This window comes from Telmatherina bonti, assembly GCF_933228915.1.
Source record: "Telmatherina bonti genome assembly, chromosome: 18".
NCBI lineage: Eukaryota > Metazoa > Chordata > Actinopteri > Atheriniformes > Telmatherinidae > Telmatherina > Telmatherina bonti.
In genome coordinates this window covers 32,117,405-32,143,514 of record NC_136616.1, presented here as the reverse complement: position 1 = coordinate 32,143,514, position 26,110 = coordinate 32,117,405, and the positions used below count along the sequence as shown (strand labels likewise).

Sequence of the window (26,110 nt, the reverse complement as noted above, 5' to 3'; positions counted from 1 at the left end):
AGAGACTCAGTCAGTCGGTGCATCCTGAAGCAGCTGCAGCGCGAGCTCCTCACGCTCTCACACCTCATCCATACATCGGTTGACCTGATGGATCTTTGACGTCACGAACAGTTGGACCCCCCAACCCCCCCTCCCTCCAGCTCGTGGACCTGTTCTCCAGAACTTGCGGTACCGGTCGCGTGCGCAGGGTGCGGACCTACCGGCGGGGCAGCCATGGGCTTCTACGGCACCCTGAAGCTCATCTTCTACAAAGTGAGTATCGATTATTTGCGGTCGCGTGAGTGGCTGAAGGTGTGAGAGGGGCGCGTGCACCGCCGGGATGACGAGGCGTTTCTCCCTCTGAGTGGGCGCGTGCGTGTGTACGTGGACCACTGCGGAACCGAGGAGACGTCTGATCTTCCACACACACACACACACACACACACACACACCCTCCCTCTCTGATGTGATTATTGGTTATTGATTTGGACTTTGAGCTTCGCTGCTTATTAAACAAGCTTAATTTTCTGCCTCAAAATGCTGCATTTTATCGCCAATAAATCAATAGGAATTGATCACATTAGATGTGAAGTTCACTCGCCAACACTTGCTCATCGTTTCAGCCTGAAATGAAAGATTAAAGCCTAAAAAAGTCACATTTTTTGTTCACTTCCAGACAGAATTACTCTGAATTGTTTGGTTGAAACCTCGGATGAAATATGATGAAAATCAGCTTCAGTGTTTGGTGCTTGTTGGTGTTTTCTGCTCTAAATGACCATTATGATGGTCAAACACAGTTCACGCTTCAAACTACAGGAGATATGGGAGGCGTGGTTCACATATGTGCTCAAATAAGCAGCAAAAGTCATTAAATAACTACTTAAGATGCGTCTCCAGTGGACGAGTCGCTGCTTTCTGCAGCTGGATCTGATTAAAACCATGAAAACGACATTTTGCTGACTGGAGGAGGGACATTGCCAATTACAGCTGCTTTAATGTGCATTGTTTGGGTCAAACCTCAAGAAAATGAACTGGAATTATCTCGGCTTGATTATCTGTTGCGTGTTTATCCGCTGCGACGCACCAGATTAAAAGCTTGAAAACATTTATTTCTGCCTGAATGTTGGGTCAAAATGCAAATAAAAGGAGGTGAGCTGATCGCTGCAGCCACGTAGACTCCAGCTTCCTGAGCAAACTGGGAAAGGAATCCTAGAAATGGGTTAAATTTATAAGTTAAGATGTGGTTTCATGGTCACATAAAGGAGCGATAATACAAAGTACAGATACTGTAATCTGATCTGGTGTGAAAATGCAGCGAAAATTACTTAAACCACAACAGTAACCTCTGAAAAGTTTAATCCCGTCATCTCCTCGCGATAAAAACACCACATTAGATTTAAGTTTCAGATGAGACGGGAAAAGATCAGGAAAATCTACTAAAATCCAACTAAATGATCTTTGTTTATTGAAACTACAACATAACATCCTTGAAAAGCATCCGTTGGCTCTCAAATGAAGGAGATCACCAAGCATGGCTCTTATAATCTGCTCTAAATCTGAAGAAAAACATCAACGCTTAATGCTTATTTATCCTTCCTGCTGAAAAACACCAGATTAAAACCCCGAAAACGTGACTGCTGCTCACATTTAGTTATAATCTCTCCCGCTTGGGTTGGAAATGCTACATAAACAGCAAAACACTCGTATCTTGTTGAGCTTTACTGCTGTAAGACACTGGAGGTGAGGAAAGGAAGGAAATCTCTTTCTTGTTTTATTTTACAAACTACAGCAGCTTTATAAACGCAGTTTGGTGACGTGTGTGTTTCAGTCAGAAAAGGTCAGTAGGAGCAGATGTTTGTGTGTCGGTGAAAACACAAATAACACAGAGATGCTGCACACATATGGTCCATGGTCAGATAACACTTCAGCATTTCTTACAACTTTAAGAAATAACCTTCAGAAATTGACAAATTGGTTGAATTATGCAGACAAAATATAACAAAGGATGTTATGGATGTTTAATGTTTTGATTAAATGTGAATTAAACACCAGAAATCTAGAAAATCAAGTGTTTTAAACTACTTTCATAATAAAGTTTTAGTAATATATATATATATCTATAGATATATATATATATAGATATATATATATAGACATATATATCTATAGATATATAAAATAGATAGATATAGATATATATAGATAGATATAGATAGATAGATAGATAGATATATATAGATAGATATATATATAGATATAGATAGATAGATAGATAGATATAGATGATATATAGATAGATATATATAGATGATATATATAGATAGATAGATAGATAGATACAGATAGATACAGATATACATAAAATGAAAGAAAAATACTTTATTAATCCCCAAAGGGAAATTGAAAAATAAAAAAAATAAAAAAAATATTAACAGTTGAAAAATAAAAAAGTACACACAAATAATATATATTGTCCTGATAAGTTCTGCAGGTCTGTTCAAACTGTGTTTTGAATGTAGTTTATTTTTGTTCAATTTTATTTAGCAAATCCACCATCAAGCCATTTTCCAAAAATCAGCTCGTCCTTGTACATAAAAGTCTTTTCAAGACCTGTTACAATGGGTATCCATGGCAACAGAGAATTTATTTATTTTTAACCAGCAGTATCGATAGTTGAAGCTCTTCAAAATCTAATTAATGTAAGAAATAAAACACCAGTTGCGCAGGAAGACAGAAAATGGGGGTAAATTCATACTATTTCTTAAAACTGCATAGATGAAGCGCTGACAAGGACACGGAAAGAACACAGAGAATGCAGTTTTACTCTGAAACGTGGCTGCAGTGGTTTATTTCTTGGAGAAAATATAGACAGGTATTAGGGCTGCATTACGTTGCATTTTTTTATTTGTTACTCTATGATATATTTTAGGATACAAAAAACAGGAATTTTCAAAAGATGACTTAAATTGGCAGTTTAAGGTATGCTGCACTGCTGCCATCTCGTTGACAGCTTTTCTGTACAGAACTTTCCTCTTTTTATGCGTGTTACAAGTATAGTTTTTGTCTTTATTTGAGAGTTTTTCTCATTGTTATCTTTTACTGTTTGCTATTTGTTTAGTTCTACCATGCTTCATTTACAACCCATGTTGAAGCAGTCGTGAATGAGAATGGATGGGCTCCCCATCAGCGTCTGCGAGTCGTAGATAGATGTTAGGGCTGGGTAGGATTTTAATCTCATTTACGATCTGGGTTTTCAACGATCATAAAAATAAAAGGGTGTGATTATTCTTCTCTCTGCAGTTTCCTCTCCTGCTGTCTTCAGCTGCTAATCGAGCGTCTCTGGCGTTGCAGCGCTGTGCTGTAAAGTCCTCCCACAGCCGCTTTGCTTTCATTCAGACACTGTTGCCACCTTGGCAACTTTCTCGCTAAATCTGGCGACTTTTTTTGTTAAAAGCGACAAATCTAGCAACTTTTACTGGAGTTATTAGAGACTTTTCTGGTGTTTTGGCGACTGACTTGAAGGCACATATTGTTCTGCAGTTACTGTAAGGAAGGAGCAGCGGGAGCCTCTCCCGTCCTAAAGCACTCCCAGGCGGCCAGTCTCAGTCGGCTCCGGCTGCAGGTCAATGTAGAATAACTGCAGTAGGTTGTGGAAGTTCACCTAAACATAGTTTATACCGTTGTCAGTGACAACTGGCTGCATTATTTTCCTATACATAGTTCGGCGAGTTAAACACTGTAATGTCCCTCTGTTACGGGGCGTTACCATAGCAACGTGTTAACCAGCTGGTTCAGATCAGCCGTCTTTTAACAGGTGAATGAGAGAAACACGCTGCAGCCTGACAGCGGTTGTTTGGCATAAAACGTACATAGAGGCCAACATAAAATAGTTCCTATGTAAGCGGTAAAAGCGGATAAAACAACTCGGAACTGTCCATTAGACGGTTATAATGCACAACACGGAGTCTAGAACACCACAACGCGCAGCGTTGTTTATAAATACTGGATAATTGTGTTAAATAATCCAGATCTTAATTTCAGTCAAAATAATCGTGATTATGATTTTTGTCATAATCGAGCAGCCCTAGTTACAAGTGTATTTTTTGTCTTTGAGTTTTTCCTCATTGTTATCTTTTACTGTTTGCTTTTATGGTGGTGGGTCCTGAGTAAACGTTTCGTTCTACCATGCTTCATTTACAACCCATGTTGGAGCAGATGTGAATGAGAATATATGGGCACCTCATCAGTGTCTGCGAGTTGGAGATATATGTACAAACGAACATGTTGAGTTCGCCTCCTTACAGGACCTGAGATGTGACCGTTGCACACATGTACACTTTGATGACATGCTAAAAACACTTATCGTCTACTACAGCAGAGATGCACTGCACAATGAACCGACGTTGCAACCACCATATGATTAATAAAAAAAGGGCACAAAAACACTGAGATAAAGAAAAACGTTTGGGAAAAACTAAAAGGAGGAGTTCCTGCAGTGAGGAAACAAATGTGTTCAGACAGAGGCTTCTTCAGGAAAGACAGATCACAGCCATCTCCCTCAGGAACAACATGATTAGCAGCTTTTTCTCTTTGCTTTTAGTTAGCTTCTAGCTAAATCTGGCATTTTTACACACTATTGAATTTGTACAAAGTGTTTATTAATGCGTATTGTCCTCATTAAATTAAATAAATATTTTTTTCTTTGAAATAAAGCCTCTGAAATTGACACTTGGATGTTAATAAAGTTATTTTTTGGCGACGTTTGTCTAAAAATCTCAGATTAAACATGAAAAAGAAATAATCAGATTTAATGGAAGTATTCAGAGCTTTTTCGACGAGTTTGGAGCTTCAAACTATAACAAAGCTTAGAAATGACCACATGTTGCCTCCATATGACAGGTTGCCGTGGTGATGTGCGTTTTGCCAACAACATTCACATTCCTTTCACCACAAAGCTAAGTTTTCCCTCAGAAGAGCGTCCAACAAAGCCGGCGGCGTGAAGTCAGGGCCTGAAAAGCAGATTACAAGTTCACTTTGTGAATGAAGGAATGAATGAATGAATTCCAGGCTGATGGAGACACATACACATACACACACACACATTGTGTATTCCTTGTGTGTGTTGCAGCCTGTTAGCTCACGCTGCTCTATTTTAGACCAGCGCTGCACTGGTGACATTCCTCTGATTTTCTGCATTCCTGCGTTCATTCAGCGGGAGCGAAGAGATAGAAGGCTGATTCAGACCTCTGGGTGTGCTGCGTTCGTGTTACCTCGCAGCGTAGGTGTTTCCAGCGTCTCTGTGGTTCAGCTGCAGTTTTTCTGCACCTCCTCGCCACTGTGGACTCTGTAGCTGCTGTTTGGGCTGTTTTTCTGACCGCAGGGACGTCCCGGAAACCCACAAACATTTGAAGGAACATATTTTGTGTTTCCTCTCTGGGCGTCTTGGGTCCAGATTAACGACGGATGCAGTCTCGTATTAAATAAAGTTTTGTAGGTGATTATATGAACAGGGATGAAACTGACTGGATCAATCTGTCATACTGGTTTGTTGCATTTCCAACAATAAAATCAATTATTGATTTCAAGCTTTATTTTGAACAAATGATTAAAACAGTGAATCAGATGAGGAAGAAATAAGACTTGGTAAATCCTTTTTTCAAAGTTTATAGTTATAAGTCAAATATAAATCTATAATCTAAGAGGGCTTTTGTCTTGATTCAATTTAAATTGAGATTCTGACAATTCTTCGATATTGCTGACTTTTGTATTTTAAAAACAAAAAAAATGTACAAATCTTTTGTTTTGTTCGTCATTTTTCTTGATTTCAATTGGGAAAAAACAACACAGTAGCCAGACCATCATTCTGATGCTAAAATACTCAAGACGACGAGTAAAAAGATCAATTAAAAAAAAAAAGACAAAAATTTTATAATGAATTATTTATATGTATTGTAAATTTTAAGATTGTGAAGCTAAAAAAATCCAGACTTTTGATTTTTCAATACGATTTTCCCACCCCTATAACCTACGTATATAAACAGCTGTAATTACATGAATAACGCGCCTCATTCCTGCTAAACACGGCGTGTTCATTTGTGTGGCACTTTTTTTTTTTTTTTTACAATTTCTTCCATTTAACATTTAACAGGCTCTAAATGTAGTGAAAAATGGTTTTAACTGTTGTATTGACAGAGCAGAATGAAACTTTTTGGGACAAACAACAAAGTTTGGAAAATCTCTTACCCAGCCTCCGTTCTCAAGGTGCATTCATGTAAACCACCTGGTCCATTTGCTAAGAGATGTGTCGGTGCAGTGCATGTAAACCTCCAATCATACATAATTTCTTTTTGCCATATTCACTCTGTTCTCAAGCACGTTATCGGGCCAAATAAAATCAGCCTTCACGTAAATATTTAGGGATGGGTTTGGACAGGAAAGATTATTTTATAAATGCAGGACGGAAAAACCTACGAGTCACACCAGGTGTTTCTGAAACAGAAAATAAGTGTTGTGATGTTTTATGTATTTGATTACTTAATAATAATCACTAAAATAGGAGTCTCCTGCTTTGTAATAAACCCATCACGTGTCTGTACCTAATTTAGAGGCCAAGTTTTCCAACCAGGAAGTTCACAGGTCTGAGAATTCACAGACAGACACAACCACACCCGGCAGGAGCAAAACACCACAAACCTCTCAGAGTTAACCAACATTTAATCAGTGCTTGTAAATGTTTACTAATATATATTTACATTTCATTAATTCACCTTGTTTCAATCACATAAACACAGATGAGTCAGCTGCAGCACCAGTCCCGTCCATTTCCCAGTGTCCTTCCCTGTCCCAGTATCCTCCCTGTCCCAGTGTCCCTCCTTGTACCAGTGTTCCTCCCTATTCCAACGTCCCTTCCCTGTCCCAGTCCCCTCAATGTCCCAGTGTCCCTCCCTGTCCCAGCGTCCCCTCCCCTTTTCCAGTGTCCCTCACTATTGCAGCGTCCCCTCTCTGTCCGAGTGTCCTTCCCTGTCCCAGTATCCTCCATGTCCCAGCGTCCCTCCTTGTACCAGTGTCCCTCCCTATTCCAGCATCCCCTTGCTGTCCCAGTCCCCTCCATGTCCAAGTGTCCCTCCCTATTCCAGCATCCCCTTGCTGTCCCAGTCCCCTCCATGTCCAAGTGTCCCTCCCTATTCCAGCGTCCCCTTGCTGTCCCAGTCCCCTCCATGTCCAAGTGTCCCTCCCTATTCCAGCGTCCCCTTGCTGTCCCAGTCCCCTCCATGTCCAAGTGTCCCTCCCTATTCCAGCGTCCCCTTGCTGTCCCAGTCCCCTCCATGTCCAAGTGTCCCTCCCTATTCCAGCGTCCCCTTGCTGTCCCAGTCCCCTCCATGTCCAAGTGTCCCTCCCTATTCCAGCATCCCCTTGCTGTCCCAGTCCCCTCCATGTCCAAGTGTCCCTCCCTATTCCAGCGTCCCTTTGCTGTCCCAGTCCCCTCCATGTCCAAGTGTCCCTCCCTATTCCAGCATCCCCTTGCTGTCCCAGTCCCCTCCATGTCCAAGTGTCCCTCCCTATTCCAGCGTCCCCTTGCTGTCCCAGTCCCCTCCATGTCCAAGTGTCCCTCTCTATTCCAGCGTCGCCTTGCTGTCCCAGTCCCCTCCATGTCCAAGTGTCCCTCCCTATTCCAGCGTCCCTTTGCTGTCCCAGTCCCCTCCATGTCCAAGTGTCCCTCCCTATTCCAGCATCCCCTTGCTGTCCCAGTCCCCTCCATGTCCAAGTGTCCCTCCCTATTCCAGCGTCCCCTTGCTGTCCCAGTCCCCTCCATGTCCAAGTGTCCCTCCCTATTCCAGCGTCGCCTTGCTGTCCCAGTCCCCTCCATGTCCAAGTGTCCCTCCCTATTCCAGTGTCCCCTCCCAGTCCCAGTATCCTTCATGTCCCAGTATCCCTCCCTGTCCCAGTATCCTTCATGTCCCAGTATCCCTCCCTGTCCCAGTATCCTCCATGTACCAGTGTCTCTCCCTATCCCAACGTCCCCAATGCTCCCAATGAGACTGCTGTGTTTGGGGGTCCTGCTGTTGCCCATCAAATCCAGTCAAATAAGTGGTCTCACTCCAATACAGGAAGGAAACTACAAAACAAAGTAACTCATGGGTAACTACACCTTAAACATGCCACATTTTCTTCTGTGTCGTTTTTCTCGTCTCCTTCAGTAAGTCTTGGTGCACCTCAAGCGGAAGGTGGAAGTTGTGATTTAAAAGGTCCTATGTGTTTGATAAGCTCAGAGTAAACGCAGTTACGAACCGAAGAATATTAACCCGAGTCTTCATGGTCAACGCAACATCTGCTACAGCTTCACCAGCTTCGCTCACTTTCACCACTTAACATATATAGTTTCCTTCTGCGTTTGTTCCCAGTGTTGTTGACATTATTTGAACCGGTGTTACAGTAAAAGACAAAAACAGGAACCAGTTGTTGGTATGGACTGGTTCACATCCAGAACTATGCTGGGAATCGTTATTAAGGAGGATGTAAGTTACTAAAAATGAAGTTTTGACCAATTTAAATGACGAAGCTGCCGTGAAACCAATCAGCAGTGACTAACAAACGTTAGCATTTGTTGTCTTCAGAGTCTAGTTCTGTCTGTTGTCTTCCCACCATCAGTAACTGGTTTGTTTCCACCATCAGATGAAGCGGAAGCTGGGTCCAGACGACAGGCCTTTCCCTTCAGGGAAGAAGCACTGCAAAGGCAGCGGATACCTCAGGTAACACACCAGCTCGTGCTAACGGTCCACGCCGTTTCACTCTGGGAGTCAGAATTTCAGTTTTCCAGACATGGAATTCCAACTTCGATGTTTCCAAAGTTAAAAGACTAACTCGGAAAGTTAAAGTACACAAACTTCAGTATCTGAACTCAGTGCAATCTTTCTCTGCAGCCCCTCCAGTCTGGTTCAAGCCACACCCACTACGTTTGGAGACCTGCGGCTGGCCAATGGGCACTCGGCTCAGCGGCGACGGGTCACCTCGGGTCCGCCTCCCTCTGGCCTGCAGGACTGGCTTCACACCTTCCAGGTGAGAATACACACAGTGAATGAAGGAAATTTTCTGAGCTTTAATTTAGATTTTGTCTCCAAACATCACAAAAATGGTGACAAACAAAAACGAAACATTGTTAAAATAATTTTGCTAGATTTAGCGAGTATTCAAACCACTCGAGCAGTTTTTTTTCCTGTTATTGAAGACTTACGAAGACCGACGTGAAAGCACGTATCGTTCTCATTAGGACACATTTATGCTCTTTTACGAATATAAACGTAGAGATCTGTTATCAAACGTCGCTCCCCTCACATTTTGTTGCATCTTTTAGTGCGTAAAATCAGTTTGAGTTCGTCCACTAGTGGGCAGTGCTGAGTTTGGTCGATAGCGGTGATCCGTCACGATGACGTTATTTACAACTGTCCAAAAGCACCAGAATAAAAATAAGAAAAAAACCACAAAGTTTCTTTTTGCTGTTCTCTTCTTCTTCAGATGATTTTCATTAGGCGGTTTCTGCATTGTTGTCTTCCTGTTCCTTTTCTTCTTCTCTGGTTTGTTCCTTTTGCATGTCAGCTATGCAGCTCAACACTGCCCCAGCGATTTTCGTCAGTATTGCTCCATTCTCTGCATCATGTGACGGATAGCTAAACCCCTTGAAAATGGACAAAACCATCTATCTTCGCATCCGTCTTCTGTGTCGAGTATGGATATTTACTCGCGTGGCGGTGCCCCCGCTTGACGCTTTGCGTAGGTCAGCGGAGGCTTGACTCACATCTCTCCTGCCACAGATCAAAGCACGCTCTGCCGGAAATACTTCCTTGTGATTTGTTGGAGTGTGATTATGCGTTTCCAGATTTCTAGAGCTACTCATGTAATTTGTGCGAGTGTGAAACAACATTTCACCAACATGAGGTGTGCCGGCGCTACTGTACATAGACGCCACATTAGGCCCCTCCCCCATCCCAAAGCTGCCACAGGAGGCCTGGTGGTGTGCCTAAACTTGCACCCCTGCTGTGAAAGTCAGAATTACGAGGTGGTCTGTCCGAAAATGCACCATGCTGGTCAAGTTGTTGCTGTCGTAACACTTACGGAGGTTTCTAACCCGTACTTACAAGTACTTACTTTTATTCCCTTTTCATTTGTCAGCATGATCAGACTGGTAGTGGTTGGCAGTGAGTTGTTCAGGTTGGTAAATATTAGGGGTGGGACAATTAAACATGGGGATTTTTTGCTTTACAATTTAAAAAATTTTTTTTTTTTTTTTTTTTAATAGATTTTTTTTTTTCAAATTAATTAAAATAATCCATTATAAAGATTTTTGTGATTTTTATTGGTTTTTTTTTTACTTGTCTTCTTGGGCATTAGAGCAGCATCATGATGATCTGGCTACTGTGTTGTTTTTTGCTAATTTAAATCAAGAAAAGTGACGAGCAAAAAAAGTTTTGTCCATTTTTTAAAATTTTCTTTTTAGTCAATGAAAATCAGCAATATCAAGAAATTGTGAGAATCGCAATTTAAGTGGAATCGGCACCAAAAAAAATTTGCATTTGAATCGGGACTAAAGCATGTCGTCACAGCACAAGTAAATATCACAAATCCTTGTCTGTTTTGTTTTAATTTCTATCAATTAAAAGGTAATTATCATGTTGGCATTCATGTCTAGTCCAGAGAAACTGACACGAGTCACCAGGACACGTTAATCCACCACCACTCCTGTCCTGCAGCGCAGCAAAACACACCCGCACTTCATGTTCTGCATTTAGTTAACAGCGTGTGTTTTTGTGTGCATCTTCTGCTTGCTGCACATAAACAGAGCGGCGGCAGAGTGCTGCCTCCAAGCTGTCCTTCTGCAACTAATAAAAGAAACGCACAAGGACAAACGCACACATAAAGAGACGCCGATGCACACATTCATGGGGAAAAAACAACACGGACGTCTCTTTTGTTGCTTCGGGAGGAAGATCAAGCGATTCCAGAGCCGTGGAAACGTATTGATTCAGACGTACAGAGAAACAGAAAACCAAGGGAGAAAATGATCCCAGTAATTCACCTAAACATGCAGAGCTGCACTTCAAAGTCAAGACGAAAAACAAGACGTAAAACTCTGAAAAGGGAACATTTAAAGGATGTAAAAGTCATGGGCTGCCCTTCATTTCTTTACGTTTTCCTCCCAGACTTTTAATCTTTTAAAGTGTGTTAAAGCAATAATTCTGCAGGCTTTCTGAAGAATTTCTTTTTTCCAAGCAGCCAATGTCAACTTTTAGTGGCTGTTCCCATTGCCGTCGTGTATTTGTGGAAAGCGACGTGTTGAGAATGCTGGAAAAGTGGAGGACGAACGAATTAAGCCTTAAAAATACAAAGACAGGATACAAAAGTGATGGGAAGAATTCAGGCAAAGCCCTGATGCAGGACCTAAGAGGTGAATCTGGACCTTCTTTTGATCCATCGCTGAAGCCTCATTGGAAATTATTTCCATGGAAACGCAGCAAGAACAGGACTGAAAGTCAGTGACAACAGGTATGATGGAGGTATGAAGCCTCCCTGGATCCATGAACCAGACCCTGTTCATGTGGATATCCAAAGATAAGATTTGGAAAGTCCTCAAACAAGTCTGGAGAAGTATTCCTGAAGATGACTTGAAGAGATTACAAGAAAACCCGTTTGATCTAATTTAAATCGTCACATTTAAATCGGCCTTTTTGATTCTAATCCGAGTCCGTTTGCTCGGAAAGTTCGCTTCTTTTGGGGGAAATGTGAACGCACAAAACGAACTCAGATTCAGACAAAAGAAGCGGACTCGGTCCTCCTACAAACGCAGGTCTCAGTCCATTTAAAATGGACCAAATACAGGAAGCGGACTACAAAAAAAGTCACTACCTGCATTTAACGTAGCATTGCATTGTGGGTAATTAGCGATGGTGTTAAGAGTCCTCTGCCTCGTCTTTAGGTCATATTGCATCCATTGTTGCAGTGTATTTCTGCAGTAAGATTTCTTGCATAAGATACAATAAACCCAAAACAGCGATAGATTTTTCTTCTTCATGCGGGTCTTGTCTTCTCTTTTGCTAAATACTAGCGCAGCGCCACCTCTGGTGGGAAAGAGGATGTATTATTCTAATGGTTTGGCTGGTTTGACCAAAGTGCAACGTGATCTCAGTTCGCATGGATACACCCCCCTACAACTGAGTAGTCTCAAATCTGACAGAGTCTAGCGGACTATCCTAATGTGAATGTACCATAAAAAAGATGTGCTGTAGTATACCCAATACGGAACATAATTTCTCCCTCCAGACATGGAGCGGCCCCGAGAGGCTCCTGGCTCTGGACGAGCTGATCGACAGGTGCGAAACCAGCCAGGTGAAGCACATGATGCAGGTCATCGAGCCTCAGTTCCAGAGAGACTTCATATCGCTGCTGCCCAAAGAGGTACGGCATCAAAACCCCACCAAAAAGAAGCAAAAAGCCTTCCAGGTGCCGGCAGAATCTTGGTTTAATGTTGCATTTATGGGGTGTGTTTGCAGCTAGCCCTGTATGTGCTGACCTTCCTGGCTCCCAGAGACCTGCTGCGGGCCGCCCAGACCTGCAGGTACTGGAGGATCCTGGCTGAGGACAACCTGCTGTGGAGGGAGAAATGCCGCGAGGAAGGTAAACAATGGAGTGCACTGTTATGCACACTAGATGCTTTTTCTTACAGCTGTCGAGACTCGTAGCTAAAATAAAAAACAAAACAACAAGCCACTATTTCAGTCTTTACACACTATTATTAAAAACAAGCTGGAGAACATGTATTGGTTTAATGGTTTCTACAGTCGAAAATGGTGATTAGTTTTATAAAGTGTCTGCTCCAACAGTTTGAGGAAAAAAGGGGGAAAAAATCAATTTACAACAATGAAATATGAACAGATTTTCACATTTAATAGCTCAAAAAGCTACCTAAACCATTAAAAGACAATTAAATGCTTCAGTTTTCTCCTAAAGGAGGGAACAAAGTATCGAGCCAGTGCAGGGAAATCAGATTAACAGAAAATATAATTGAATGAATTAATATAATAGAGGTGAAAGCGAGGTAGTTTCATTTTGTGGGTGGTTAAGTAGCTCTAAAAGATTAGCCAGACTGTCATTAATCTCCTGAAACCATGTAAAATGTGTGTGTGTGTGTGTCACATGGCATCTGAGATGAGACCCTACAGGTGTGTTTTCACATGAGGAAGCAGGAAAAACAAAAATACAAATAGAGGTGTGATCTTACTGGACGGAAATTGCTTTCTGACCCGAGTGTAACATGCGAATGCAGCTACACACAGTCTGTCACTCCTTCATTCAGCGCAATGCAGTGGCTGAGTGTGTGTGCGTCTGGGCGCTCTGCCAGTCAGCCAAGATTCACTGCCAGCACTCAGCATCCATACCAATGAAGCTACCTAGCGTTAGCACCACACCACAGCCATACCAATGAGGCCAGTGTGAACTGCAGCACACCAGCTTCATAAATAAGGCTAATTATTAGCCTTCCTGCTAAACCTTTGGGAACTGTGTTGGCATTCGCAAGAAGTCAGTGAGAATACAAATGCCGCTAGCCTTCATTTGCAGTGCTCCACTTACTTACTAATGACACAAGCACTCATGTTCACTTACACAGGAAACTAACATGAGAAACTCCACAGATGACTGTCTCAACATCACAGAAAGCTGTACTACATATACTTAACTTAAAGTATACTAATAAAGCCAAAGGGTCATACAATAGAGGTTGTAGTTGCTAATGTTAGCCACATCAGAGAGTACTTAAACTTTCTAACTGGAGATTAATCATCAATAACATACAAGCTTTGGTTGATACTTCAGATGTTACTGATAGTTTATCTTCCTGGATATGTACTTTTTTTTTTTTTAAATTAATCCATACTAGATGGCTCACTGAAGATTTACTAGGCATTAGCTTTGAAGCTACTAGCTCATATGAGCTTTTACTACATTAATGAAACATTCAAATTCGACTGGAGATTGATAACTAATAATATACAAGCTTTAGCTGATACTTCAGATGTTACTGATAGTTTATTTTAAACTATATATGTCCAGGAAGCTAAACTAACTAGCTAGCTTTACAAGCTATTAGTCTAAAAGCTACTTGCTAATATGAGCTTTTACTGCATTAATGAAACATTCTAGTCCGACTGGAGATTTATAATCAGTAACAGACAAACTTTGGCTGATACTTCAGTGGTTACTGATTGTTTTTCTTCCTGGACATATATAGTTTAAAATAAAATAACTCGCTAGTTTCACTAGCTAATAGTCTGAAAGCTACTTGCTAACATGAGCTTGCTAATATAAGCTTTTAGTGCATTTATTAAATATTCTTTTCCGACTGCAGAATGAGAATCAATAACAGACAAGTTTTGGCTGATACTTCAGATGTTACTGATAGTTTATTTTAAACTATATATGTCCAGGAAGCTACATTAACTAGCTAGCTTTACTAGCTATTAGTCTGAAAGCTACTTGCTAATATGAGCTTCTACTGCATTAATGAAACATTCTAGTCCGACTGCAGACTGATAATCAATAACATACAAGCTTTGACTGATACTTCAGTGGTTACTGATAGTTTATCTTCCTGGATATATATAGTTTAAAATAAAATTACTAGCTAGCTTTACTAGCTATTAGTCTGACAGCTACTTGCTAATATGAGCTTATACTTCATTAATGAAACATTCTAGTCCGACTTGAGATTGATAATCAATAACATGGAGATTGATAATCAATAACAGACAAACTTTTGTGAGGATTTTTAGATGCTGTTGATAACATCTTCCAGGATATTTTAATTTTTTATTCAGATAAAACAGATAGCTTGACATACGATTTCCATATCATGACAGTTGCTCACAAGACATTTGCCTACAACACTTTAAAAAAAAAAAAAAAAAAAGATAATTTTTAGAAAATATATGTTTATAATGAAAACATTTTTAGTTTACAGCCTGAAATAGACTATTTTTTATTTTCAAAAAGTGATAGCATTTTATTATTTCTGAAAAGTAAAAATTGGTAAATTTGTATGAACTTAATTTGATGTTGAAATTTTCTTCTCTTGCTCAAGAAAACAGTTTCTGGTCTCTTTTTCCAATAACGTTGTGAGCATTTGTCTGCGCACCACAACCTCATTAGTTATTAGCTAATGAGGTTACATAATGGTAATTATACTTTCCAGTCCAACTGGACCTGAAGTACGGCAGCTTTTTGTGCTAAACACACACACAATAGTTAACCTTCATCCTCTCCTCAGGTATAGCAGAGTGTGCGTCGTTTCGTCGGAGGGAGTGTGTGCGGCCAGGCTGTGCAATTAGCCCGTGGAAATCAGCCTACATCAGACAGCATCGCATAGAGACCAACTGGAGGAAAGGGGACACGCGGGAACCCATGGTACGCTGTAACACATACACAATGACCTGGCACAGCCGACTGTATTAATGTGAAAATATGTCATCAAATCCCTCAATGTCTTTGTAGGTACTAAAAGGTCACGACGACCATGTGATCACCTGCCTCCAGTTCAGCGGCGACCTGATTGTCAGCGGCTCCGACGACAACACGCTCAAAGTCTGGTCGGCTATAACCGGCAAGGTAGGCGGCCGCAGACAGACGTATTGATTATGGAAATTATGTCTTTCTGCTTCTTCAGCTGCCACCACACATCAACCAGTGTGTCTGTGTCCGCGTTTACCTGAGGCGAGGCTTTTTCTTCTCATTTCTGGTGATAAACACAACAGATTAAAACAACTTTTGGACTTTAGTAAAAAAAAAATACATAAAGAAAATAAACCAAGTTCCCAGCTTTGTGACAGCTAGACTAAAATAAAAACACAGACGAGCTTTAATGTAGGCCAACATGATAGACAGAAAATAAGGGAACAAACCAGAGGCAGGCGGACTGGTCATGTTAGTCAGGGTGTGTTGTTGAGCTATTTAAGCACTGCACACAAACTAACACACTAAACCACACACACACACACATTAAACCGGACGCACTAACAGCCTGGGGCAGCTCTGTTTGAATGCACAACTTATGCAGTATGTGTGTTAAAGGTAAACAGCAGGGTTTGTCTCTGAATACATGTATGTTAATGGTCTCATGCTTCTGCTGCACCAAACCCCTGCAGGCCATATATATAAATATATATATATATATATATATATAATGTGTGTGTGTGTGCGCGCACACATATGCAGTCAGATCTTTATCCTTTCATTCTCTCCTGACAACACCGATGCAGAAAACACGTTTCTTTGTGCTGCTATGGTGGAGCAGCTACGGTCACAAGTCACAAATGGAAATATTAAATCAGGTGAGAAACTGAACCGAATAAACACAAATTTGTGAATAATACGGAGGTGAAACATCAAGGTTTTTATGTTTATTTTCTCAAAATGTGATGAAAAATTATGACGATTTTAAAACAAAGAGGCAAGGTGGCGAAAACAAATATGAATTTCACATAAAGCTGGAAAACAAAAAGGTGCTTGGTAAAAGCTATCCTGGAGAAGAGAGGAGAACTTGTTGAGTTTAACTCTTCAGGACGGACTTTAAGACGCTAGTGGGACATATGGAGGATGTGCTTCAGCAGCTAGCTGCTAGCTTGAGGCAGCAGAGGAAAATAAGAATAAAGTAGAATAAAGTAGCAATAGCAACATTTCCATTTCAGTTTTTCATGAATTAAAAGTTGTGTTTCTGAAATTTCTACAAAATACAGTTTCAGTCTGCGGGTGTTTCCATGGTGTTTAGCTTGTTTAGCTGCTATTGCCTTGCAAGGTTGCGTTGTTTCAGTTTTATCTTTTTTTCTCTCTAATTCCTTCTAAAACTCTGTTTTCTGTTAAGGATGGCAGCTCTGTTTTCCACTTTAATTATCCGTAAAAGGTTTCTGTCTCCTCCTGCGTCCGTACACACACTTCACCATCGTTACCAGGTCCTGCTGAAAAACGGCACGATGTTCAGGTGTGGAATGAATTATTCCACAGAGATTTGAGGGGTTTTTTTTTTTTAAACTTTTATTCTGTTTAAAAAAATGCAAATAATGCAGATTTTATTTATTTATGTATTTTTGTTTGTAGAAGAAAAGGCTGATGAACGTAAAGGAGCAAAAAGTTCAGTTAAGGTCCAGATCCTGACACGAAAGCTGGTGTTTTCTGCCGCTGAGACGACGAAACCTGCAACATGTTAGTTAGACGTAATGGCGAAACAACCAGGCTGGACATGTTCATGCAGGCAGCAAACACACCGAAACACGTGGACTTTGTTCAGCCGAAACCAGAAAGACGCGCATTCTTTAACCTGACACACCTGTTCTTTCTTCCATTATTAAAATCTGTGTGTGTGTGTGTGTGTGTGTGTGTGTGGGGGAACATAAACGTATTTGTTCAGTCACGTTAAGGTGACCTTTGTCCTTTTTTAGGATCCTGAATACTCAGCTTCAAGTCAACAAGAAATGAATGATGTTCTCTGAAGTGATGAAAAATGGTGTGTGTGTGTGTGTTGCCTTCTGAAGAAAGAAAAACACACAGCTTCATCTGTAGCCTGAAGGGAAGAATAGGTGTGTGTGTTTGATTGTCTTGTTTCTGTGAAACTAAAAGTAAAAAGAAAAGCTCCTTTATGAGGACGCGGCAGCTCAGCGGCGTAGCAACGAACGTTCACCTCCTCCGTCTCTGCAACAGCTTCCAAGTCGAAGTTTTCCCCAGCTGTTGCCATGACAACCAGCCCAGCAACACCTTCAAGGTGAAACTGTGTTTTTCTCCTCCCAGCGGGCTTGAATAGTAGCTGTGAAAGTTATTGACACACGTATTGACACACAGGTTTGAGCAGAATGTGGCGAAACGATGAAACTCTGACAACTGCAGCTCGTCGCTTCGCCGTGTTTGTGCAAATGACTTTACGATTCGGCTCGGATGGGAAGACGGACGCGAATTACGATCATGTCATCGTTTTCATGTGAAACAACAAGACTTTTTTTTTTTAAATTTAATCTAGAAAATACAAAGTACATGTGAAGGAATGATCAGTCTCTGGTGGATTTATAATGATACTGTTGCCCCTACTTATGTTTTTGGTAATATATATATATATACATATATATATATATATATACATATATATATATATATATATATATATATATATATATATATATATATATATATATATATATATATATATATATTTCCTTTTTTTGGGGGGGTAAAAAACTAACATATACATTTATTTTATTTATTTATTTGTTTTTGTAAAAATTTTTATTTTTTATTTGGTAAAAACTAAAATATAAATTCATTTTGTTTGTTAATTTTTTAAATAAAATGAAAATGTATTTGGTTTCCACCATAATGCTTGACATAATTCTATATTTTATGACTTATATTTATTTTATTCTTGTTTATTTTAGTTATTTCCCCTCTGGGTTTTAGCACTTGTTTGATCCTCTCAATACCAGCTGTTGCCATGGTTACCATTTTCTTTCACCAATTAAGGCCTAAAATAACAAGATTTCATCTTTTATTCATTGCTGTTCACTTGTTCTCAGATATTAATAAATGATGTTGAACTGTTCAAACTGTAACAACTTTATTTAAAAGCACAGCGTCTGTACTGACGGCCTCTCTCCTCTGCGTCTCAGTGTCTGCGCACGCTGACGGGTCACACCGGCGGGGTGTGGTGCAGTCAGATGGCGGTCGCCACGGTGATCAGTGGCTCCACCGATCGGACGCTGCGAGTGTGGGACGCCGAGAGCGGGGACTGCGTGCACACGCTGTACGGACACACATCCACTGTGCGCTGCATGCATCTCCATGGCAACCGGTAAGGATCTCGCTCACACTTCGGGAACACTTAACGTTTAACTTCATCCGTCTCCATGGCAACAAGATAGATTTAACACACTTTCATTTAATATTTTCATGGTAACCAGCTCACACAGCAACACACCTGGAGTCGCACACCGAAACAAAACACACACTTCAATTTACAAACACTTTCACACACATCAATAATCAGTTTTACTCAACAAACAAGATAAATGTACACAAATATGCATCATTCATTCATACAACGTAAATACAAAGTAGAGCAGAAAGTTGTGGAAACATGTAAAAGAAAGTTAATCATCTTTTAATTCTAGGTTTTATTAAACTTCATAGAATTATTTTATAAAGAAAATATCATCTGGTCTTAAAATGAGATTAATTTAACCACAAATAAGAAACACATGAGAATGTGTTGCTCATTGTGTGAAAAAAAACAGAAGCAGTGTGAGAAACTTAATTTATCTCATGATTTAATGGCTTCTGGAAGCAACATTAGCTTCAGTAACATCGTCTCAGCCAGTTCAGCGATGCTGGAGGCGTAACGTCTACCTGGATCTTGTTATTATTTCCTTTTTTAGTCACTTTGTCGCAGATCTGATGCTGGGTTCGGATCACTCACCTCATTTCTGCCAAGCTTCACCTGATCACGTGTGAATCTATAATAATTTGGTGCAAAGGGAAGTTCCTGGTTGACTCAGAGTCTGAGTTTAGTGTTTGGCTGTGTCAGCAGAACCAGCCCACATCATCATCACGCCACCACCGTGCTTGTTGGTGTTGATGCTAATATGTTGTGTTTGATGAGCAAACTCCTCATCTTGGGTACCGTCTGTCCAAAGGAAACTGTTCTAGTGGTTCATTCGGATGTAACTCTGCAAACATGAGCCAAGGCCTCCATGTTCTTCTTTTGACAGAAGCAACAATCCATGTGATATAAACTCAGCGAGAAGTGCTTTGGCTGAAGTTTCCTGAAGTATGAAGTAGCCTGGGTTAAGTGTACACATAAAGACGTCGACACCCCACCCTGCACTAATCCCAGCCTCATCTTGTCTAGTATAAAATAACAAAGCGAAAACGTGTATGTCTGACCCAGTAGAGCTACAACAAAGTTCTGTGTTCCTGGGGGGTTTGGAACAAGCTTTCTGGTGCATCTGCACCAGGATAGTCTGGGGGCCATCTTGTGCCTTTTTTTGTTTTGGTTAGTTTTCAATCTGCACTTTACCGAAGTGGACCAAACTGTCGAGACAACGTGAAGCAGTTACACCGTCTGCTCGCTAGAGGGCGATATTTCCCAAAATCACCACTGACCATGAAGAGAATCTGGCTTATCGTTTTGCCCCAACTTGCTGTGGTTAAAAGTGAAGCCCATGTGGAAGTGCATAAAACTGCAGTTCCCCCTTTATCCACTAGGGGCTGCAAAACAGAGCAAATCCCCATAGACTCCCATGTTAAAAAGGTCAACTTCACAGCAGAAATAAACATGTTTACAGCCTGGTTCAAAAATCCATTTTCGGTTTAATAGGTCAGGTTTGCCTTCATGACAACTGTGGGGGGAGTGAAGTTTCTTCTAATTTAAAAGTAATTTAATCTTGAAATTTGGCATATTTCGGGGTGTGTCCTTTTGATTGACAGGTACCCAATCTCCCGCTTCAAGTAAGAAGAAAGTAGAACAACCGTGGTTTTTAGCCGGTAAACAATGCGACTTAGCTTTAGCCCGCTTACCTCCGTTAGCTGGTTAGCTCCCATTATCTCGGGGTTAGCTTGGTTAGCTTTTAGCTACAGAAAGGTCGGACTTCGCTCGATGTCAGTCATCCACCATGACGCTGACAGCCCCCCTCTCAGCTCCACCTCTTTGTCCATATTTGCCCCTCTGCCAAGATGGTGATGGTAGCAACCGCCCACCGAGCTTCAGTTTAGCTCTTCAGAAACCTACGGGTGACATCATGGAGGCTCCGTCCATCTTTATAAACACAATTTATGATGTGCCCTGATTGAAAATGGTTCCTTCACTGCAAGAAAACCACAAAACAACTGTAAATTCATGCAGCCTTGCGTTTTTTTCTTTAGTGTTTAAGCCTGATGGCGTTATACCGAGAATCTGTCCAGTATGACCAGCAGCACTTCCTCTCTTTGGTTTAACTGGATGGTTTACTTTCACACTGTAAGTCGAGCGCAACACGACTCACTTGTGAGTCTGAGACCCCTGATTTTCAACTGAACCAGTTTGTTTCTTTGGTCCACAAACAAACAAGCTTTTGTTTCTACATGGAAACAATATTAAATTGAAGTCTTAAATTGAGACTTCAGATGAACGTCTCTACAAATAAACTGGACCATCTGGGAAGTGCAACAGGGCTTGTTCAGAGCGGACCAAACAGCACCAGTGTGACTGATGGACAGCAGTTGTTTCTCCCAGCTCATTGCTGGTGTCTTTCCTCCTTCTGAAGGCATCAGACCTGAAAACGGCTCAAACTTTGGCTTTTATAGAGCTGCTCACGCTGATGATGAGGGTGCATCAGATAAGCAGCCCCTGGTTGAAACTTCAGCTCTTCGTCCAGACAGTTAGACTACGTTTAGTTTTTACTCACCGATTCTTTGTTTTACATGTTTTGTGCGATTTTTCACAAATCGTTCTACCTCTGGGATTGTGTTTTAGTTATTGGAGAGTCAGCAAGTCCTGGATTTGTTTTTAATGTTCTGACAAACATAAATAAGTACAGAGAATGTGGAGCCGGGTCTGTCCTGGTGACGAGGCAGTGTGACTTGACTTGATTTGCTGACATCGCTGCAATGTCGGATCTCGTGTCCATCAGGGTGGTGTCAGGCTCGCGGGACACAACGCTGCGGATGTGGGATGTGACGACGGGCCGCTGCGAGCACGTGCTGACCGGCCACGTGGCGGCGGTGCGCTGCGTCCAGTACGACGGCCGCCGCGTGGTGTCGGGCGGCTATGACTACATGGTGAAGGTGTGGGACCCTGAGACGGAGGTGTGTCTGCACACGCTGCAGGGACACACCAACAGAGTGTATTCACTGCAGGTAAACACCAGCGGTACACGGTGTGTGGGCGTCTTTCAGCACCTTGTTTTGGTTTTACCTCCATCCATTTCTTTTCCCTCGGCAGTTTGATGGCGTGTTCGTGGTGAGCGGCTCGTTGGACACCTCAATCAGAGTCTGGGATGCAGAGACAGGTAGAGACACCGAACAAATCACACTAAATCTGTTATTTAACAAATCTCAGCTGGATATTCTGTAATTTGATGGTAAATCAGTGATTTGTTGTTGAACGTAACGAGCATTAATAGTTTTATGTCCTCTAGTTCGTGTTAAATTTGACCTTATCCGAGTATAGCACCCCCAAGTGGCGAAATTCAAAACTACAAGCCATAAATCGTGTTTAATTCAGCGCATCATGGCTTTGGATTATCTTAAATCAGACATTTGCCATCCTGATCTCCAGGCGGGTGCGTCCACACGCTGACCGGCCACCAGTCGCTGACCAGCGGCATGGAGCTGCGCGACAACATCCTCGTGTCTGGGAATGCCGACTCTACTGTGCGAGTGTGGGACGTCCGGACGGGACAGTGTCTCCACACGCTGCAAGGTGAGACAATGACATCACAACAGTGATTCATGATAATATGAATCATAATAAAGGAAGTCAAAAAGCTGAATTGATCGCTGGAGGTCAGAGGTTACAGTATGTTGATGTGTTTCCATCAGGTCCCAACAAGCACCAGTCGGCAGTGACGTGTTTGCAGTTCTGCAGAGGTCTGGTTCTGTCCAGCTCCGACGACGGGACAGTCAAGCTGTGGGACCTGCGGACCGGAGCTTGGCTTCGGGACGTGGTGGCGCTGCAGAGCCGAGGATCAGGTGAGGAGCTCACACCAGCAAATTTAACAGATGCTGACTGGAAAGCTTTGAATTCCCAGCAATCCCCGTCTACAGCTAATTCAGCGTCCGTCCAGCCTCCTACCTGTACTCTTTCCAGGCAATCATGGCTCTTGTCTCGTCTCCTGCTCTGCCCCTTCCTCTCTTTCTTTTAACAGTGTTTATTATAAGATTTATCAACACACTTTTCAGTACTTTGTTCTAAACAACCAGTGTTGATATCCAGTTGCTAGCGTGCAACAATGGTGCCAGAAACTGAACACGGCTGTGAAATGATGCAACTTTTCAGGAATAAAAAGTTGGAAAGTTCGGTTTCCAGGCATTAGGACCCTACAGGGCAGCAAGACGTCCAGAAAGGAACATTATAAATGTCACTATGAAACACATACGTAAGGTCAGAAAGTTACAGAGCGCTACATGAGGAATTTATTCAAAACCATCTGGAACAGCAGAAACAGGTTGAAGCTTAAACGTTGATGGGTGATAAATCACATATTTTTCTTTTAGAGACATTTCCTGTAGAGTGCATAACCCCAAAACACAAAATATAAAAAAACTGAAGGTGCAGGTATGTTTAGAAAATATGTCAAAATGAACCACAGAGACTAAATTAAACAGGGAATAAATAAGTTTAAGATTGTTTCCATGTAGAAACAACATTGAACTTGTTTAGTGTTTCCATTGTTTCCTTTGTGCTGAGTGTAAGAGGGTTCCTGCTGGGTCTTAAAAAGTTAAAAAATATTGGAAAAAAACCAAAAACTTTAAAGGTCTTAAAAAGCATAAAAATGTCCAGATTTTCATCTAAGGTCTTAAGTTTAATTCAGTCAAGTCTTAATTTTTTACTTTAGTTTATTTCTGACAAGCGCTGGCTGCATGAAACCCAGTAAAACGCTGGAAGTAGAAGTCGATTCCGTGCCGTGTGTCTCTCTGAGGAGCTCATAAAGTTACCTACCGGTGTTCGTACGTGGTGATTAAACTATAAATGGCCGAGTTTACGGCAATGTTTGCGACCTGTTTGCAGCTACATGTTCCGGGTCACATCAGCTGCTTGTAGAAAAAAAAGGACATAAATGAGATGTGGCGTAATCTTCCTTCAGCGAAGCTTTGAATTTCTGGGATCACTTCAATCGGCACCTCCAAATCTGAGACCATGGTCCTCAGCCGGAATAGGGTGGATTGTCCTCTCCGGGTCAGGAGTGAGGTCCTGCCTCAAGTGGAGGAGTTTAAATATCTCGGGGTCTTGTTCCCGAGTGAGGGAAGGATGGAGCGCGAGCGCAGATGCCACACGAATCGGTGCGGCGTCTGCAGTAATGCGGGCTCTGCGCCGGTCTGTCGTGGTGAAGAAGGAGCTGAGCCAGAAGGCGAAGCTCTCAATTTACCAGTCGATCTACGTTCCTACCCTCACCTATGGTCATGAGCTGTGGGTCGTGACCGAAAGAACGAGATCTCGTATACAGGCGGCTGAAATGAGTTTCCTCCGCAGGGTGGCCGGGCTCTCCCTTAGAGATAGGGTGAGGAGCTCGGTCATCCGGGAGGAGATCAGAGTAGAGCCGCTGCTCCTCCGCATCGAGAGGAACCAGATGAGGTGGCTCGGGCATCTGGTCAGGATGCCTCCTGGACCTCCCTGGTGAGGTGTTCCAGGCACGTCCCTCTGGGAGGAGACCCCGGGGAGGAGACCCCGGGGAAGACCCAGGACACACTGGAGGGATTATATCTCTCGGCTGGCCTGGGAACGCCTCGGGATCCCCCCCGCAGAGTTGGCAAATGTGGCTGGGGAGAGGGAAGTCTGGGCTTTCCTGCTGAGGCTGCTGCCCCCGTGACCTGACCCTGGATAAAAATGGATGGATGGATCACTTGAATGTTTCTGGTTCTGTCGTGCTGGTGTAACATCTCACTCATAATGGTCTGAAAAGGTCTTTATCTTGAATTGAACTTAATGCAACCTGGTGAACCCTGTAAAAGCCAGAATATGCTAATTACATGCTAATTACTCCAAGCTGCGGTGTAAGTTCATTAGTTTGTTTACAGATAAGATCATTTTTAGACTGTTTATCTGTTACTACACTCGCTTGTTTTCATCTCATGTCTGTATTTTAGAACCAATCAGGCTCCTCTGATTTCTGACAGGTGGTGTGGTTTGGCGAATCCGGGCGTCCGATACCCGGTTGGTGTGCGCTGCAGGCAGCAGGAACGGCACTGAGGAGACCAAACTGCTCGTTCTGGACTTCGACCTGGATGACGGGAAGGAGTCGGACTGAGGAGGAAGTGACATCAGAGACAGGAGATAAAGTGTAAATGAAAACGCGGATGGAGGGGAGTGTTTTTGTTTTTCTTTTTGAAGGAAAAAGCTGCAGATTTTTTTGACCAAAGTCCTGACTGGATCCAGTTTGCTCCCATCAGTCAGACGAGTGCGGATGTGTTTGGCTGGCAGAAAACGGACAACGCATCAAACAAGACAGAAACATCCCTGATGTGTGGCGTGGATGTGAATGGTTTCTATGGAAACATGAATGTCTGAACCACAGACGGCTCAGAGATACTTTAAAGTTCTGAATGTAGCGGACGGGAAAAGAGGACAGAGGAGGGCATTCACCTTTTATTTTGCTGCTGAACAGACATCGACACGTATGTGACGACGATGGCGATGCTGTACGAACCAACAAACCCAAATCTACCAAATGTTGACGGCCAAAGAGACGCGGGCGGCGGGGAAACAGAGCAGAGCCTCGCGTTCGGTCGGTATCGCTTCAGACTGGTAGAGACGGAGCTTCTCGCCTCCGCTGCCGTACATGTGTTGTTTCGGTCCTGCTGTACTGTTACATGTGTGCTTCAACACGCTGCTGGAAACACTGCTGGCTGTAAAAGTTTCTTTTCCCTTCATGCTAAAGACTCACGTTAAAAATCGCAGCAGAGCCTCACACCTGCAACACCCTGAACACTAAGAGTATTGTCTTCACTCGAGCTTTACAGAAACTTTATTTCAAAGCAGACGAGGGATTAACAGAACGGAGCTGCTGGTAAATCCCAGATGTCGTTGAACTGGAAATTATTCCCAGACCAGAACGTCTGAGGGATTTGTGGTGAACTTTGCCACATAATGCTAATCCACGGCTGACGTGTTGCTGCCAAACGTGGACGGAAATGAGTCTGAACAAGGCTGAAACGGGCTGGAAGTTTCTGGGAGAACGAGCCCATGGAAACATGACAGCGGCTGTTTAACAGGCGCAGATAAAAACATTAAATGTCAGGAGAAACAAATCAGATTAATAACGACATTAACTGCTTTTATCGCTGCTTTGACCTCGCATTTATTTATTCCTCCTTCCTTCTGACCTACGTCAGCTGACGTACGTGACATTAACAG

General features: G+C 42.2%; 1 protein-coding gene across 1 annotated transcript; it reads left to right on the top strand.

Moving 5' to 3' along the window:
* Positions 1–213: 213 nt before the first annotated feature.
* LOC306769291 (F-box/WD repeat-containing protein 7-like) lies at positions 214–25,004 on the top strand (the record flags this gene model as incomplete). The annotated part of the gene is made up of 13 exons (XM_079257857.1): positions 214–252; positions 8,653–8,729; positions 8,901–9,036; positions 12,292–12,426; positions 12,522–12,645; positions 15,293–15,429; positions 15,517–15,630; positions 18,672–18,853; positions 21,669–21,894; positions 21,980–22,046; positions 22,316–22,459; positions 22,579–22,728; positions 24,874–25,004. 13 exons carry the CDS (start codon positions 214–216, stop codon positions 25,002–25,004), a joined length of 1,662 nt encoding a protein of 553 aa, XP_079113983.1.
* Between the last annotated feature and the right edge of the window lie 1,106 nt (positions 25,005–26,110).